The sequence below is a fragment of the Castanea sativa genome, chromosome 7, assembly GCF_040712315.1.
Source record: "Castanea sativa cultivar Marrone di Chiusa Pesio chromosome 7, ASM4071231v1".
In the NCBI taxonomy this organism is placed as follows: Eukaryota; Viridiplantae; Streptophyta; class Magnoliopsida; order Fagales; family Fagaceae; genus Castanea; species Castanea sativa.
Window position 1 is genome coordinate 42,228 of NC_134019.1, and position 19,830 is coordinate 62,057.

Consider the following 19,830-nt stretch of genomic DNA (forward strand, 5'->3'; position numbering starts at 1 on the left):
GAGACTTCCCTTTAGCCTTGGGTTTGGCCACAAATGGATTTTGAGGTTTTGTCAAAACCTTTTGAGCAGTCCCATTTGGCTTCTTCTCAACCTTCACATTCTCAACGCTTGGAGTCGCTACCATTGGTTCCTTGGCTTTAACAAACTTCATCTCATTATACACATTGGCGTTTGAACTACTTTCTTCGGTGTATCCTAAGCCGCTTTTGTCAGAAGAAGGCTTTTGATGTACAAGCACTTCGTCAAATTTCTTGGAGGTAACACGCTCCACTTTGGCATTAGCTTGAATCACTTCAAGCTCAAGAAACTTGATCTTGGAGTAGGCTTCGGTTAGTTCTTCATTCAATGCCTCAACTTCACACTTCGTTTCTTTGTATCTCATGAGTATGCTCTTGTAGTGTTGTTTAGCTTTCTTCATTTTTCTAATAGCTGCCTTAGCCACTCTAGCATACTCTCCAGTCTTCTCAATAAGAGAATTATATGATTCTTGCAATCCCTTTGCTTCTTCATCTTCATCATCAGATTCTTCCCTAATCCTTATAGACTTTACTTCGATATGCTCATCGAGCTCTTCCATTAATAGGCTCAAATCTTCCGAAAAGTCCACGGGTGCAATAGCCATAAATGTGGAGTAGTTTCCTTCTCCGTCACAACTTTCTTCCGAATCCGAATTGGAGCCGTCCGAGTCACTAAGGGTAGTAGCAAAGACTTTACCCTTGGCCTTCAAATAAGTGGGGCATTCCTTTTCACATACCCATGCCCTTTGCACTCATAGCACGTGACCGCTTGAGATGGAGAGGAATCTTTGGAATCCTTCTTCTTGAAGTCTTTCTTATCCTTCTTGAAATTTGAGAATTTCCCTTTCTCAAAAGACTTCCCATCCCTTTTGAGCTTTAAAAAATTACAAAAGTTCTTAGCAAGGTACACCACTTCCTTTTTAACCTCATCCTCATCCGAGGAGTCTTGAGCTTCCAATCTCTCATTGATTGTCTTGAGAGCAAGAGATTTGCTCTTCCTTTGTGATGGTAGAGGTAGCCCATAAGTTTGAAAAGAACTGATGAGTTCTTGAATTAATCTCATCAAGGTCTTTTCTCTCTTTGATGGTGGTAACCTTATCACGGAAGCTCTCCAGCAATGATTGTAGGATCTTCCTCACAATCTTGGAGTCCTTCATCTTTTCACCCAAGTTGAATTTGCCAATTACCACTTCATTAAGCTTCCCATAGAAGGAGTCGAATGACTCATCTTCGCTCATCTTTAATTCCTCGAAGCGAGTGGTGAGCATTTGTAACTTGGTGTCCTTCACCTTTTTGGTGCCTTCATATGTGGTCTCCAAAATTTGCCACGCCTCCTTGGCAATTGTAACATGGGAGATCTTGTGAAATTCATTGGGTGAGACACCACAAAAAATAGCATTTAAAGCCTTGCTATTAGCATTGGCCGCTATAAGGGCTACCTTAGTCCAAGTGGATTTAGTGGCCTCCGGCCTAGTCCATCCAATCTCAACAGCATCCCATACATTATCATCAATTGAAAATAAAAATGCACGCATATGCACTTTCCAAAAGGCATAATTACTCCCATCAAAGCAGGGAGGTGCATTAAGGGATTGAGACCAATCCATTGAAGGGTCAAGGATCACACTTAGGATGTAGAAATTCAACAAAGTGTACCCGCTCTGATACCAATTGAAAACTCGAATTTATGTGAATACACAAGAGCTTGTTTAGACCCCCAATTAAAAGTTATGACTCAGTTGTTTTTACTCTAATTAAACTAAGTGCAGAATAAGAGTAAATGCAAGCGAACAAAACAATAAAACTACTCTAAGCCATATTCATCAAATATCAACAGTAAAATGAAAGCTAAAAGAGTAGGGAAAAAAATGCAAACACAAGATAACACTGAGATGTGTTATTGAAGAGGAAAGGAAAGAACTCGGCGAAAAACCTCTTCGCCGTCCTCCAAGCAGTAAATCGATCCACTGGAGAATAAGTTGGAGTACATAAATAATAAAAGACTCTCCAAGCCTAGTCTACCCCATGTACTTGAGCCCTCCAAGCTGCTGCTACCAACTGACTTAACGAAACCTTGTCTTCTCTAGCTTTCCCGGATCACGCAATTCAACCCGATTGCATCCGCCAACGATTGGCTTCTTCCAATGCTTCCCAGCAGCACCAAAATCTCACTTTACAGTCAGATTGGGTGTGGCAAGTGTTTGGGCTATCAACTTCTCAAGGATTTGGATATGGAGAGGTAAGAGTAGAGGAAAATCACAAAGAAATGTGTAGATGATTGTGAGTATGACAATCTCTAACTCTTAAGTGTGTATGCTAAGGTCTTCTCTCTGAAAAGCACTGTGGGTAATGAGGGTATATATAGTGTGGGTAAAGACATGGTGGAGCACAAATGACAAAATAGCAAAACAGAATGTTTCGCGAGTATTTCGTGAGAAGGCCTTACCCACAAAATACTCCGAAAACCAGGCTATCATGACTTTTTGCACTCCAGTCATGTGCTCTGCACGTGGCTTACTTCGCGGGATAACTTCTCGTGAATCTTCTTGCGAAATCCACTTGGTCTTCAATAAGAGCTTATGTCTTCACACTCTCTCTCATACACAACCCTTACAATAAAATCCCACATAAAATACAGGGGAAAATAATTAAACAGAGTTACAATCAAATTTGACACGGAATTAAAGCTAACACAAAATAGTTGTAAATAACAACTTCACAATTTCCATACATTTTTCCATACTTGTTTCAGAGCATATGAACGGAGAACTTACTTTGTACTTAAATTTAAGTTAGCAATTGTCATTATAGAGTCGTATTTACTATTGGAATGCTTAAGTCTTCTGTGAAGATTTTTTACTTCGTAAAATTGAAGCTTATGCAAAACTAACACTTATGCGTAGGCAGTCTGGCTAGGGGAAAACTATTGCTGGCATTAAATTACATTACTCACATCATTCATGTGTTTTATTAACGCCTCTAAATGAATATTTTATTGAAAACAGCAGTTCTGTAATTTTGCTTGTGACTAATCTCATAAGTTGACATTCATTTTTGCTTCTGCTTATATACATGTATACATGCCACATTGTTTGCTCATTCCTTACATTTTTGCATTGTTTTCCCTATACTTTGGCCCTAACATGTCTATCTTCACTAACTGCACTTTGCTTGAACGTTACCTTTTTGCCTTTCAAACGGTCTTCTTCTCTTTTTAACAAATAATAAATAATCTATGCAAAGCCAGAAGATGAACTTTTTCATACGGTTCTGAACTTTATTATGCTCTCCATGCCCAAAAATAAGCTTTTCACTGAGTAATATATTTCTTTTAGCAAGCCTAGCTACCTATATCATTTATTATGTCTCTACTTATATATATAAAAAATAAAAATAAAAAAAAAATAAAAAAGAAAGAAGATAATATATTATTTTCTCACGTATTTCTGAATTTATTCTTAAATGATTCAGCCTAGCCTGTGGTCCTTTAGATTTCCTTTGCACACTCAACAGCGTGCACCTCACAAACTTAGTTTTTTTGGTCAACCTATCATCATTTGTTGACTTCCACAATTTGACTACAAAACTCTGAAAGCCGAATATAATTCTGTTCAACTAGGCATAGAAAGGCTCACTACCATGATAAACATTTGATGCAATAGTAGCACCACTATATTCTTATCAATATATTGTCGATTATTCAAGCATGGAGCTTTTCTCCAAAAATACTTAGCTTACCTTACACAATATCTTCTTATCAGTACATCGCTGATAGTTCACCATGTCCTCTTTCAATGGTACTTTTTGTTTTTGGTTGATGCAGCTGAAATGGATAGTCATGTGTTGCCCTGTGTCTTTATTCTTGGGACTCATGACTTTTATATATGTGTGCGTGCGTGTGTGGGGGGGGGGGGGGGGGGGGGGGCGGGGGCGCTAAGAAATTACCTGGTTATGGGATTAGTCATGGCTGTTGAAGTAGACAATTTTTACATTTCGGCAAGAGTTGAAATAAATAAATAAAATGAATCCTAAGGCTGAGAATAAGGAGTATTGGTATGTTGTAGCTTAAGAGTTCTCTTATTTCTTCTGCCAACATTCCTACAAAAGCCTTCTTTTCTGCCGAGCTCATTTCCCAAGAATTTGTTACAGGATAAGTCGGAGAGAATTCCTTTAAACTGTCATTTTATCTTTTTATCGGATTTGAATTTTACAAATCCACTTTTAGATTGTATTTTCTTCTTATATCTTCAATACTTACAAAATAAAAAAAAAAAAAAAAAATCAAAGATCAATAACTATATCATTAATCATATGTTTATATTTCAAGTTTGTATTATCTTAAATTGTGCAAAAAAATACATTTATGGATCAAATGCTAAATAACATTTGATTTGAACGATATTTAATATATATGTTAAGAGCATAAATAACATGCAATTTAATGGATAGATTTTCAAAATATATATCTATGTTAATTTTTTTAATGGAAGTTTGTAAAGTTGCTATCGAAACTAGTTTAAAGAGAAACTTTGTCCACTTAAAAACAATAAACTTAAGTGATTAACATGCTGGTTGACCATCTAAACCATGGGCTAAAAGTGCAAGAGAACAGGAGAGATATAGAAGACAAATCTATATCTATATATATTTAAAAGTTGAAGCGTAACATTTATTGTTACTATGCTTCTGTTGAGCTACCTCATCGCCATGTCATTAGCCACATAATTAGTCTTTTTCATATTTACTTTTTACCTTTAATTTTTTTTACAATATTAAATATATAAATATATTGGCTTTACAAATTCATCTTAGGCGGTTTTAACTTTACATATTATTTTGCTCCTTCATCTTCCTTTATTTTGGCTCTTCTTATTTTCATCATTTTTCTGATAAATTTGTCACTCTCCCATTCTATGCATATTTTTCCTATACAAAAAAGGTTCTTAGATGCTTAAGTAATTGTTTTAAGCGTTTACGAATATTTTATATTGTTTTTCATCTTCTTTGTTTCATTAGTGTGTTCTTTGAGGCTTTTAAGAAAACAAATTCTATTTTGTGTTTAAAATTATTTATTTATCTATTCATTTTTCATATGTTGGATTAGATGTTAGATTAGATTATGACAGCATTAACATAATACTTCTTTTTTCAAAAAAAAAAAAATTTATCTACTTTTTCTCCTTTGGAATTGTACTCTTGGTTTTTTTTTTTTTAAGGAAAAAGTATTGCAATCTTTTATTTTATTTTGAATTGTAGTTTTGTTGAGTTTTATTAATTTGTTAATATGTTTGGATAGTGTTTTGATTGCTTAAAACTAAAAGAAAATTTTTCAGATTTTATATAATTTTTAAGGATACACAAAATATTATAAATAAAATTTATTAAAAAATTAATATTTTCATTTATTTAACTTTTGAATATGGGAGAAAAATTGTATTATTTTGATTTGGTAGGACAAAAATAATATATATATATATATATATATATATATATTGATGGTAAAATGATAAATCTGACCAACTCCATGTCGTCCAAAGAAGTCGTCCAGAGAATTTAGATGCATCCCACAAGAAGATTGTCCATCTGAAGATAACTGTCTGTGAGAAGGTCGTTCATAGAAGGACGACCTGCTGTGGGAAAAAGGTATGCTCGTCAGGAAAGCCCTTGGACGAGCCCCTATTAGGAAAAATGAGAAGGTCGTCTATAGAAGGACGGTCTTCCCTAAGAACAGGATACGCTCATCAGGAAGGCTCCTGGATGAGGTCCTGACACTTAGGTGAAATACAAGTGAAGTGCAATAACCCCTTATCACATGAATAATTTCTAGTGACAATTATATGAAAAAAGTGTAACTCCTAAATGGTTGTGGAAGTTATCTTTGAACCCACAGACCTCCTCAAATATAGGGGAGGTTATAAGTCTAATAATCGTTTCCAAGGTGCACTATATAAACGCCCATTCAGACCAGACAAAGGTACGTTTTGACATTTCTTAGAAAGTTGGAACTCTAAAATTTGAGAGAGAAAAACTAACTTTGGCATCAGAGAGTTCTTGGCCGGCGACCCCGGTCACCTTTGATCATTGTTCTTTCTTTTTCAGGCCATCAAGACAACCAGTAGTCCTTCCAAATTCGAAGCATCCAGCCTACTAATTTTCTTCGCATCATCAGTTGGCGCCGTCTGTGGGGATCGTGTTCTTTTCGCTCGATCATTTGTTTTCAGCGATTCGCCTTTCCCAGATAAAAGGCTGAATGGTTCAGACAAGATCAAGGGCTACCAGCCCATGCCACCAAGAGAGTAGGGATGCTTCTAGCAATCCCCATCATGGCCGTCAGTCAGCGCCTATCATGCAATCGCCTTCCATTCAACATATACAGTCCATGGCTGCCGCTATGACAGAATTAACCCGTCAGAATCAAGAGTTGAATAAGGAGATCAATTTCAAGAGGCAGCACCATGAAGTACATGCGGAAGGACGAGCCCAGAGTCAGGAGGGTAGAGGAGAAAACGTTGAGTCCGAGAATCAATCAAGGGGTACTGCTTCAAGAAGAGTGCCACACTTGGAGAGGGAGATGGACCAGATGAGAAAAGCCATAGATGAAATGAAAGAGAATATGAGACGGGCGAACCCCGTGGATGATTTAGTTCACCGAACGGACTCCCTTTTCACGGCTTCCATTAATAGTCATCCCCTACCCTCGAAATTCAAAATACCTTCCTTGGATTCATATAATGGAAATCGAGACCCGTGTGATCACATCGCTAGCTTCAAGACCACCATGCACCTTCAAGGGGTTCAGGACGAGATTATGTGCAGAGCATTCCCTACCACACTTAAGGGATCAGTGCGGGTATAGTTCAGCAAAATACCCCCAAACTCCGTAGGCTTATTTGAGGAGTTGAGTAAGTTGTTCATCAATAATTTTATTGGAGGGCAATGCCACAAGTGTTCCTCTTTTAGTTTGCTAACTATAGAGCAAGGGAAAAATGAGAGTTTGCAGTCCTTCATTACCCGGTTTAATAGAGAAGCCTTGACGGTGGACGAAATGGACTACAAGTTGTTATTGGCCGCCTTTCATAATGGGGTCAACTCTGACTTGTTCATCCATAAGCTCTACGAGCAAGAACCACAAACTATGGTTGGGCTCGTCCATTCGACCCAGAATTTAATAAATGCTGAGAACGCGATCATAGCCAAGAAGCGGAAGAGAGCAGAACGTTCGGAAGCAGGTCACCCGCGTCATCCCAATCAAGATCCTCATCCCAAGAAGGCTCAGGCAGAAGAGAAAAGGGATAGAGATAGTAAGAAGGCGAGTTCTTCAGCGAGAAACCAATAATACACTCCCTTGAATACGCCATTAGAGTAAGTGCTTATGCAAATCACGGACGATCCGTCCTTGAAGTGACTAGAGAAAATGAAAGGAGATCCTAACAAGCGCAATAGGAACAAGTATTGCCGCTTTCACAGAGACCATGGGCACGACATGGACAAGTGTTTTGATTTAAAACAGCAGATAGAGAATCTTATAAAACAAGGGAAGTTGAGGAATTTCCTTGGAAGAGACCACAAAGAAGAGAAGCTAAAATTCAAGGTGGAATAGTCATCACGACCCCTACTTGGAGAAATAAGAGTTATTATAGGAGGAACCTCAGCAGCTCAGTCATCTAAATCAAGGAAGACATACTTGAAGGTGGTGCAAAACGTCTAGCTATTTGGACGATCTCCCAGGACGAGGGAAGCTGACGAGCAATCCATCACATTCATGAACGAGGATGCTGAAAGAGTTCACCACCCCTACAATGACGCGATTGTCATTACCCTGCTCATTGCCGATTATACATCCAGGAGGGTGTTGGTAGACAATGGCAGCTAGACGAACATTTTGTATTACCCCGCCTTCCAATAAATGAGGCTAGGATGATATCAACTTCGACCAGTGAATTTTCCATTGGTGAGATTTGGAGGACCGCCTGTGGGCACCATTATGTTACTGGTGGTGGTTGGAGCGTATCCGCAGCAGATAGCCAAAGAGGTAAACTTCCTTGTTGTTGATTATTCATCATCATATAATGCTATTATTGGAAGGCCAACTTTGAATAGTTGGAAGGCGGCAACCTTTACCTACCATTTGTCTGTCAAATTTTCGATTGAGCATAAAGTAGGTCAAGTACAAGGGAATTAGTTAGCTACCAAGGAGTGCTATTTAGCCATGTTGGCGACGGACGAGCACGTGCAGACAATGAGCATAGACGAGAGAAGGATTACAGCGAAACCCACTGAGGTGTTAGAAGATGTCCCTTTGGATGAGAGCAGACCCAAGAAGTTCACTAGAATTGGGACGAGCATGGAAAAAGAGGCAAAGCATACTCTGATCTAGTTTTTGAAGAAAAGCATTGATGTCTTTGCATGGAATCATAAGGACATGTCGGGTATTGATCCAAGTGTCATTACTCATCGTCTGAATGTATGTCCCTACTCCAAACCAGTGCATCAGAAAAATAGGGTTTTTGCTCCTGAGTGAGACAATGCCATCAAAGAAGAAGTCCAAAAGTTGATTAGCGCGGAGTTCATCTGAGAAGTTTATTATCTGGACTGGTTGGTGAATGTAGTCATGGTAAAAAAGGCCAACGGCAAGTGGCAGATGTGCTTGGACTTTACTAACTTAAACAAGGCTTGCCCCAAGGACAGTTGTCCACTACCACACATTGACCAACTGGCGGACTCGACTGTAGGTCACAAACTGCTGAGTTTCATGGATGCCTTTTCAGGCTATAACCAAATAAAGATGGACTAGACAGATCAAGAGAAGACTTCATTCATTACTAGCCAAGGATTATTCTGCTACAAGGTAATGCCTTTTGGTTTAAAGAATGCGGGGGCAACTTACCAAAGACTAGTTAACCACATGTTCCATCCTCAAATCGGGCGAAATGTGGAGGTTTATGTAGATGATATGCTAGTAAAAAGTTTGGACGAGAAGAAGCATCTGAACGACCTTCAAGAAACTTTTAACACACTTCGGCGGTATAACATGAAATTAAATCCAAGCAAGTGTGCTTTTGGAGTATCGTCAGGGAAGTTTTTGGGGTTCATGATTTCACACAGAGGAATTGAGGCGAACCTAGACAAAATCCAGGCGATACTAAATAGAGAGCCACCGAAGAACATCAAGGAAGTCCAGTCTCTTACCGGACGAGTTACCGCTCTTAACAGGTTTGTTTCGAAAGCTACTGAAAAGTGTTTGCCATTCTTTAAAGTCCTCAAGAAGGCATTTGACTAGACGGATGAGTGTCAAAAAGCCTTCCAAGACATGAAGCCTTACCTCACGACAGCACCATTGTTGAGCCCATTTGTACCTGGAAAGGAATTGTACTTGTATTTGGCAGTGTTCTCGCATGCTGTGAGCTCGACATTGGTCAGAGAAGAGGGACGGGTTCAGAAATCGGTTTACTATACGAGCCGGGCACTAAGAGGAGTGGAGGGACGATATCCGATAATGGAAAAGCTAGTCTTTGTTTTGATCATGGCTTCTAGAAAGCTAAGGCATTATTTTCAAGCTCATGTTATCAACGTCCTAACGGATCATCCCCTAAAGAAGGCAATGAACAAGTTAGAAGCCGCAGGATGATTGATCCAATGGGCGGTGGAACTAAGTGAGTTCAATGTTAAATACCATACAAGGAGCTCGATAAAGGCACAAGCATTAGTAGAATTTACTGTGGAGTTCACTCCCAGTCAGGATGAGTTAGACGAAGGGTCCCAAAGGTGGATTATTAATGTTGACGGATCGTCCACACTATATACAGGGGGGATTGGAGTTAGACTTAAGTCCCCAGAGGATGACAAGTTGGAGTACGCAGCCCGTTTACAGTACCAAACCACCAACAATGAAGCTGAATATGAAGCTCTACTCAAAGGGCTAGAACTGGCTAAGTTCCTAGGGGTGGAATCAATAATAGTCAAAGGAGACTCCTATCTAGTCATCAATCAAGTGAATGGAATGTGCGATACTAAGGAAGATCAGATGAAGAAATACCTTAACAAGGTGAAGCGGCTTGTCCTGAAGTTTAAATAAGCAAGTTTTGTTTAACTCTTGAGGGAGGATAATATGGAAGCAGATGCCTTGGCGAAAGCAGCTTCGGCAGGAGGAGTTATGGACGAGTGTGACAAAGTCCAATACATGCCGAGCATTGACCTCCTAGATATACAGCAAATAGGAGGAGGAATAAATTGGATGAGTCCAATAATAATCTATCTTAAGGATGGAAGGCTCCTAGAAGACAGGGACGAGGCTAGGAAGTTGGAAGTCAAGGCTGCGAAGTACGTCCTTATAAATGAAGTTCTATACAAACGGGGCTTTTCTCAGCCCTACCTAAGGTGCCTGGCTCAGGACGAGTCAAACTATGTACTAAGAAAGGTCCATGAAGGAGCATGTGGGAATCACTTGAGAGCAAGCTCACTAGTCCATAAGGTCGTCCATGCAGGCTACTACTGGCCTACAATTCAAGCAGAAGCTAAGGCTTATGTCAAGGTGTGTAACTAGTGTTAGTGCTATAGCAACGTCCCTAGACAGCCATCGGAGTACTAGACCCCAATGATGGCCTCATGGCCCTTTGCACAGTGGGGACTGGATATCCTAGGTCCTTTCCCCCTAGGAACCAGACGAATGAAATTTTTGGTAGTAGGGATTGACTACTTTACCAAGTGGGTGGAGGTCGAACTTCTTGCAAAAATCACTCAGCAAAATGTTAAGAATTTTGTTTGGAAAAATACCCTATGTAGGTTCAGAGTACCTAAGGTACTAGTATCTGATAACGGACGACAGTTTGACAATGCACCTTTTAGGGACTTTTGTGAACAGTTTGGAATCAAGAATCAATATTCCTCGCCTCCCACCCACAAACGAACGGACAAGCATAAGTATCAAACCGATCCTTGCTGAAAATCATCAAGACTCGGCTCGAGGGGGCAAAGGGGATATGGCCAGATGAGTTGCCAGGTGTTCTTTGGGCCTATAGGACGACTGTGAGGACACCGACAGAAGAAACCCCCTTCAAGCTAGCCTATGGAAGTGAAGCAATCATACCTGTGGAAGTTCATATGGCTAATCATCGAGTGATGAAATACCAAGAGAAAAATAATGAAAAGCAACTCTGTCTTAACCTCGATCTCATTGATGAGGTAAGGATGGACGCAGAGCAAAGGACAGTGAGATATAAAAATCATATGGCTAGGCAGCACAATGCCATGGTAAAACCCAGACGCTTCAACATTGGGGACCTCGTTCTCAAAAGAGTCTCCTTGGCAACAAGGAATCCAGCTTATGGAAAATTGGGACCCAATTGGGAAGAATCCTATAGGGTAATCAACTGCAAGAGGAAGGGGTTGTACTACTTGGAAGCTTTGGACGGACGAAAGTTAGAGCATCCCTGAAACGTGGAGCACTTGAGGAGGTATTATTAGTAATAAGCTTGGACAAAATTCTCCAAGGACGAGGTTGCAACTATGGACAAAGTTATAGCTATGGAAACTGTTGTGTTCTTACTACTACTATGGTGTGTTTTAATAATAAAAAGTGCACTAGTTCTTAAACTTTTGCACCGTCTACAAACACGCTTGTGAAAGACGAGGTTATGTATGTAAAAGTATTTTCCTAAGTATTTTCCAAAGGCACTAGCTTCTAAGCAGGTGCCATATTTGTGAACAATGTTTATATAATAATATGGTTTGGATTTCCAATGTATTTCATGCATAAATCTAATTTCCATAATAATACCCACAAGGGGGCAAAAGCCTAAGACGAATGAAAATTTCTGGACGCAGGAATGTAACGTTCATAAACTTTCCTCGAAATGAGGATAAAGCAAAGAAAAATAAGCTAAGGCATACTCGTCTGAAACACAGACGGACAAGAAAAGGGCATATAGCGAAGCATTAGTGTCCATGGACGAGCATCTAGCCAAGACGCTCTAGTGTTCTAGGACGAGTCAAGCATTAGAAATGTCTTGACGAAAGATGAATGCCAATTGCCTAGCCTATGGACGAGGAAAAGAGCTGGCGAAACCATCACTGCCACTCTGAGGATGAATTATACTTGTAAAAATTGTTGAATGACAAATGAGTCGTCCATATGCAAACAGGTCATCCATAGGAAAAGCATGCGGACGAAACTCTTACATCGTCCATAGAAAAAGCGTGTGCACAAACCTCTAACATCGTCCATAGGAAAAGCATATGGATGACCCTCTAATATGAGTATGCAGATCTCATAAAAGCCAGTAGCATAAGTGGTATATATATGTATATATAAAAAAATAAAATAAAATAAAAACTCGTCCATGTGAAAATATGTTCAATAATTAGACAAATAATGTAAATAAACATTCATAAGTTAAAGCTTTAAAGGGTAGACGACCACCGTCCAAAAACCCTTATAAAGTAAAAAGCCTAAAAGGCAATTGTTTATAAACTCGTCCCAATTTCCTGGAAGAGCAAATTGTACTTGAATAAATTTCAAACGGTCCCAAACTACGGACCTTACAAAAAAAAAAGGAAGAAAGGAACTAAGATAAACTTTTTCTAATACAAATTTACTGAGGGTCATCTCCAGCCTTAGGCTCGTCCCGGACAGGCTGCATGGTGGCATTGTCCTCAACGTTAACGTCCTCTGAGCTCGTCTGGAGGAGAGAGCTATCAGAGCCACCAAGGTGAAGTTTGATAGGGCTGAAATCTACCTCGGGGAAGCATTCAATAGTGTCCATGCGGAAGTTTTCGAAGCCAGCAGCATAGTTCCTGTCGAACAGGTTAGTGAACTAGCTGGAAGCTTTGAATTCCTCGATAGCTACCTTTTTGGCGTCCTTGAGAAGGGTACCAAGCTCGTCATTCCTCTTTTGAAAATGATCCAAACGAGTGTCCTTCTTGACGATGTCAGCCCTCAGCTCCTTGACGAGATTTTTTAGCTCCTAAACCTCGTCCTTAGCTTTGCCTACTGCCTCAGCCCAGTTTCTACAATCGTCCTTAACCTGCCGTAGCTTTGTTTCAAGCTTGGCCCTCTCCTTGTCTAACTCTGTGGCTTGTCTAGACGCTGCTATGAACTTTGACATGGCCTATGCAAACAATTAAAAGTCCAATTAAAAATAAAACAATGGCCACAGTAAAATGACAGGACAAGGTGAAAGATAGAATTACATACCTTGAAGAGGTCACGGATAGCAAAGTGCTTAAATTCCTTCAAAGACATCATAGCAAGTAGCCACGTCTTCCTCAATCACAGATTTTTCAAACCTCTCCTAGGCTTAGTCCTCATTTTCAATCATATTCATGTGAACCTTAGGATGAGGCTGAGACAAAGCAGGATTGACGACCTTGGAAAGGGTAACACCAGCAAGCTCAGGCATTTCCAAGTCCAGGACTTGGACGGGAGGCACTTGGGAGACAGAAGGGGTAGTGCCTGGCTTAACAATTTCGGGCTTAGACGACCTGTGTCTTGCCTTCTTGTGCCCTCGACGACTGGGAAGATCCTCCAAATGTAGATTTTTAAACAAGTTCTTCCTCTTATCCCCACTGGTAGGACGAAGCTAAGACTCCCCAATGGCAGGACGAGGCTGAGACTAAGCCTCTGGCCTAACAACCTCGTCCACTATCTCTTTCCCCTTGTTCTCCTTCATGGTAGCCATTCCTGCAGAGAAATTTGTCAAAATCACTCCTAAAAATGACAAAAGGGATCACTCAAAGTAAAAACTTATGTCTATAGACTATAAGCTCGTGGGCTGTGGCTTCAGGAGAAGGCTTAGGACCAAGTCCTCAAGTAGCGAGGCGTTGAAAAGTAACCAAGGAGTGGAAATTCTTCTCAGGGTGAAGATGAGCTTTTTGAACGCGTCCAAGGTAAAACTTGTTCAAGGACGGTCGTTTGACGCCTGTGAGAAAGAGAGTTGGAATTAAATAGTTATAAAATGACATGCGATAAAGATAACGCAATAGTAATAAGCATACCTTCAAGACGAAGGTTCCCTAACTCTCCAGTATATGGGGCAAATGGATCCCTACCAACCTCAACAGGGTGTCTTGCCCAAAAACTTGAGACGAAAAAAAATTCGTCTTCCAGTTCCAATCTGACGTAACCAAAAACTTTATAATCCTACAATTTCTCCCTCTGGCTGTGAATTGATAAAAACCACGGGATTGGCTAATTTCAGAGGGTTTGTAACAATAAAGGAACTCGTCCACAGTAAGAGGAAGATCCCCTTCAAACACCTCTCTCCACAAAATTTGCATAGAGACGACTAGTCTCCACGCATTGGGGTTAAATTGATACAACCCTAAACCTGACCTAGTCAGTAGCTTCCTACCAAAAGCGTTAAGAGGCAACCTAAGACCTCCTAAAAGATAGGCCTCATAAACTCCCACGCCAAAATGAGCTTGAAAACACCATTCCTCTCGGAAGGCCAACCTAGGGTTCAACTCGTCTGGAATTTGATACCAACTCCTAAAAGACGCTAACTTCTTGTCGTCCGTCTTAAAAGGGACTCCCACAGCGCAGCTATATATGGTTTCTACCTCGTCTGGAGGGACAGACGGGGAAGCACTTGACGGACCAGCCTCAGACCCAGATGTTGCTCTCCTCCTAAGTTGTTCTTGAAGGACTTCCAGGGTGACCACAGGAACCCCAAAAGTATACTCCTCGTCTGTGGTATTCCCCCCACTACTACTATCACTACTAGAACCACTGTAGCTAGAAGAGTTATGATACTCATCTATCTCTTTTTCCACACTATTACTAGACGAAGAAATTACAATTTCAGACATTTTGAAAACTTAAGGAAAACCTAATGACGAGTGTAAAGAAGATACCTGGCTCTAAATGAAGGAAAACTAGGGACGTTGGAATACTTCTAGACGAGACGATGGACGAGAAATGTCAAAGAAGAAAATTGGAGAAATGCAGAGCTATTTATAAGCATTGAAAAATGGTATCTCGAATTACGTGACCAACCTGGAAGCGCCACATGGCACTTCCCTTGAAAACTTGAATCGACGTGACAGATCGCCAATGAAATTGTGACGCATGGCACACTTTGAGACCATAGAACTCAGTCCTTAAAATTGTGACACTTGGAGTAGCTTATGATGAACAACATGAAGACACACATCCAAAAAACAACAGTAGGTCCTCCAATGCTCTGGACGACCTTCAAATGCTCTGGACGACCTTCTGGACAAGGGGGCAACTGATGGTGAAATGATAAACCTAACCAACTCTATGTCGTCCAAAGAAGTCGTCCAGAGAATTTAGATGCGTCCCACAAGATCTATTTCTTTTTCCACACTATTACTAGACGAAGAAATGACAATTTGAGACATTTTGAAAACTTAAGGAAAACCTAATGACGAGTGTAAAGAAGATACCTGGCTCTAAATGAAGGAAAACTAGGGACGTTGGAATACTTCTAGACGAGACGATGGACGAGAAATGTCAAAGAAGAAAATTGGAGAAATGCAGAGCTATTTATAAGCATTGAAAAATGGTATCTCGAATTACGTGACCAACCTGGAAGCGCCACATGGCACTTCCCTTGAAAACTTGAATCGACGTGACAGATCGCCAATGAAATTGTGACGCATGGCACACTTTGAGACCATAGAACTCAGTCATTAAAATTGTGACACTTGGAGTAGCTTATGATGAACAACATGAAGACACACATCCAAAAAACAACAGTAGGTCCTCCAATGCTCTGGACGACCTTCAAATGCTCTGGACGACCTTCTGGACAAGGGGGCAACTGATGGTGAAATGATAAACCTAACCAACTCTATGTCGTCCAAAGAAGTCGTCCAGAGAATTTAGATGCGTCCCACAAGATCTATTTCTTTTTCCACACTATTACTAGACGAAGAAATGACAATTTGAGACATTTTGAAAACTTAAGGAAAACCTAATGACGAGTGTAAAGAAGATACCTGGCTCTAAATGAAGGAAAACTAGGGACGTTGGAATACTTCTAGACGAGACGATGGACGAGAAATGTCAAAGAAGACAAATTGGAAAAATGCAGAGCTATTTATAAGCATTGAAAAATGGTATCTCGAATTACGTGACCAACCTGGAAGCGCCACATGGCACTTCCCTTGAAAACTTGAATCGACGTGACAGATCGCCAATGAAATTGTGACGCATGGCACACTTTGAGACCATAGAACTCAGTCATTAAAATTGTGACACTTGGAGTAGCTTATGATGAACAACATGAAGACACACATCCAAAAAACAACAGTAGGTCCTCCAATGCTCTGGACGACCTTCAAATGCTCTGGACGACCTTCTGGACAAGGGGGCAACTGATGGTGAAATGATAAACCTAACCAACTCTATGTCGTCCAAAGAAGTCGTCCAGAGAATTTAGATGCGTCCCACAAGATCTATTTCTTTTTCCACACTATTACTAGACGAAGAAATGAGAATTTGAGACATTTTGAAAACTTAAGGAAAACCTAATGACGAGTGTAAAGAAGATACCTGGCTCTAAATGAAGGAAAACTAGGGACGTTGGAATACTTCTGCACGAGACGATGGACGAGAAATGTCAAAGAAGAAAATTGGAGAAATGCAGAGCTATTTATAAGCATTGAAAAATGGTATCTCGAATTACGTGACCAACCTGGAAGCGCCACATGGCACTTCCCTTGAAAACTTGAATCGACGTGACAGATCGCCAATGAAATTGTGACGCATGGCACACTTTGAGACCATAGAACTCAGTCGTTAAAATTGTGACACTTGGAGTAGCTTATGATGAACAACATGAAGACACACATCCAAAAAACAACAGTAGGTCCTCCAATGCTCTGGACGACCTTCAAATGCTCTGGACGACCTTCTGGACAAGGGGGCAACTGATGGTGAAATGATAAACTTGACCAACTCTATGTCGTCCAAAGAAGTCGTCCAGAGAATTTAGATGTGTCCCACAAGAAGGTCGTCCATCTGAAGATAATCGTCCGTGAGAAGGTCCTCCATAGAAGGACGACCTGCTGTGGGAACAAAGTATGCTCATCAGGAAAGCCCCTGGAGGAGCCCCTGTTAGGAAAAATGAGAAGGTCGTCTATTGAAGGACAACCTTCCCTAGGAACAGGGTACGCTCGTCAGGAAGGCTTCTGGATGAGCTCCTGACACTTAGGTGAAATACAAGTGAAGTGCAATAACCCCTTATCACATGAATAACTTCTAGTGACAGTTATATGAAAACAATGTAACTCCTAAACGGTTGTGGAAGTTATCTTTGAACCCACAAACCTCTTCAAATATAGGGGAGGTTATAAGTTTAATAACCGTTTCCAATGTGCATTATATAAACGCCCATTCAGACCAGACAAAGGTACGTTTGACATTTCCTAAAAAGTTGGAACTACAAAATTTGAGAGAAAAACTAATTTTGGCATCGGAGGGTTCTTGGCCGGCGACCTTAGTCACCTTTGATTATTGTTCTTTCTTTTTTAGGCCATCAAGATAGCCAGTAGTCCTTCCAAATCCAAAGCATCTAACCTACTGATTTTCTTCGCATTATCATATATATAAATTACATTTGTGATTATCCCTATAATAAATTAAAATATGATTATGTAATTTAGTCCAAAATGAAATAATAAATAAATTTAATGAGACCGCCCTAAAAAAATTATCATTCGCAACGCATAGGATTTGCGACTAATGAACTTTTTATTTTTAAAAAGGTACACGAGCCATGATTACTAGATTAAGTAAATTCCTCAAAATGATGAAATCCCCATTGTACAAGAAAAAAAGGCACCTCAAACACACACACACACACACACATATATATATATATATATATATATAACTTTAAAGTCTAGCACTAATAATTTTATTAATTACCATTTAAAGTTATTATTATTTTTTGGTGAAAAATACTATTTTAGCCCATACACTTTGGAGTTACGATTAATTTGGTCTCTATGTAACTATCAATTTCGTCCCTATCGTTAATTTAGTAATGGAAAGCACCTAGGTGGCAATGGTGTGCATTGCTAGCACACTTGAAGTGCCTTGGTTTGTTGTTGGTTAAAATTTTATGTAATCTAGGTTTGATTTGTTGGTTTGTTCATTGTGTATGATTTTCTGGGTTTGGTTTGTTAGGGAAAATTGGTTTGTTCATCTGTTCATGTTCATCGTATTCATTTCTCACTCTGATTTGCTCTTTGATTTTTGGGGGTTTTGATTTGTGGAAGGTAATTGAAATTATGTTTTGTTTGATTGAAGGGGACAAAGCAAATGGCAGGTTTGAGATTTTTTCCACAGACATCTTGATTTGATTTGCTCTAATTGTCACTGAAATTTTTAAAACCCCACTTCAATCCTTCCACAAACATTCCTACTCGCTAATTGTTCCTCTTCCACGAACAAAATCCTTCCACAAATGTCATCGGTTAATAAAAATTGGTCAAAAACTCAACACATGTAATGAAGAAGAAGAATAGAGATGGTGATCTTGGTATTTAATGTCAATATATTTTTTAGGGTAAATTACAACTTACCCATATGTGGTTTGACCGAAATTTAAGTTGTTTACCTGAAGTTTAAAAGTTGACACCTTGCCTACTTGAAGTTTACTCCATTAAGCTTTCGTATTACTTTCACAGTTAAAATCACAATAAAAAAAAACACAATAAAATTAAAAGAAACAAGATCAAAAAATGGTTTTTGTAAAAATATTTGGGAGCTTTAAGAGCTATAACAAGAACACAAAAATAAGATGACATCTTCTGATAGAATCCATAAGATAGTCATTTTTAATCCAATAATTTGCATGAAAAGCTGTAATTGCCTTGGTAAGAGGACATCTTCTGGGGCATTCTTTTCGCTTCAGCAAAGTTCAAGTTCAACTTGCCTTTGTTAAAGGAGATTCTGAGTCTGGAAATGGAAAGAAGAAGATTGGGTTTCAGTTGAATGATTTGAATAAAGAAGAAGAAGACCCAAATTCAAATGAGGACGAAGAGACAGCTGTAACAGCAACGGCTAGTAACCAACAGTCATCTAGATCAAAACGATGAAGTTTGGTTCAGTGGCAACGGCGTCGTTTTGCTCAAGTTAAATTCATAAAAACACTAGCCTAGAAACGGTGACGTTTTGAGCATAGTGTATAAAATATCTTCTTCTCAAGGAGACTTAGCCTGGATTCACTCTGATCTCTACTCTCTGGTAGTTTCACGATCATCAAGCTACGGTTATGCCAGATTGCCAGGCTGGACAGTTTGTTATGAGTCTGTTGCAATTCAGTTAGAGTAGGATTTTCTAGAACCATTCCTAATTTATAATGTATATATCTATGAAGCACGGGTGCGTTTCGGGATTCGGTGTGGGTGCGGGAGCGGGTGCGGGACTCGGCAATTTTTGAAAAAGTAGAGTGCGGGTGCAGCAATTAAAAAATTATTAAAAATATTTTTATTTTTATTTTTAATATATTGCTAAACATACTTTTTTCACATTATATAACTATATACCAAATTTAAGAGTAATAATAAATAATAACTAGAATACAGAGAATGGGAGGGGCTGAGTCTTGGTTTTTTTTCCAAATGGTGCATTTGTACCTTTTTTTTTTTTTTTTTTTTTTTTCGGCCATACGCACCTGTTGTTGTTGTTGTTGTTGTTGTTTTTTTTGAATTTCGGCCGGTTTCGCCGGTATCGGCTGGTTTCACCGGTATCGGTTTTCGACCAATTCGGGCCGAATCGGCGTGAATCGGCCCGATTTCACGCGCGTCGGCCCGAATCGAGCCGAAAATATTAATTTTTTAA

At 39.6% G+C, this 19,830-nt stretch overlaps 1 protein-coding gene across 1 annotated transcript; it reads left to right on the forward strand.

The window, feature by feature from the left end:
- Positions 1-10,125: 10,125 nt before the first annotated feature.
- Positions 10,126-10,560, forward strand: LOC142643108 (uncharacterized). The gene has a single exon (XM_075817648.1). It carries the CDS (start codon positions 10,126-10,128, stop codon positions 10,558-10,560), a length of 435 nt encoding a protein of 144 aa, XP_075673763.1.
- Positions 10,561-19,830: the final 9,270 nt, after the last annotated feature.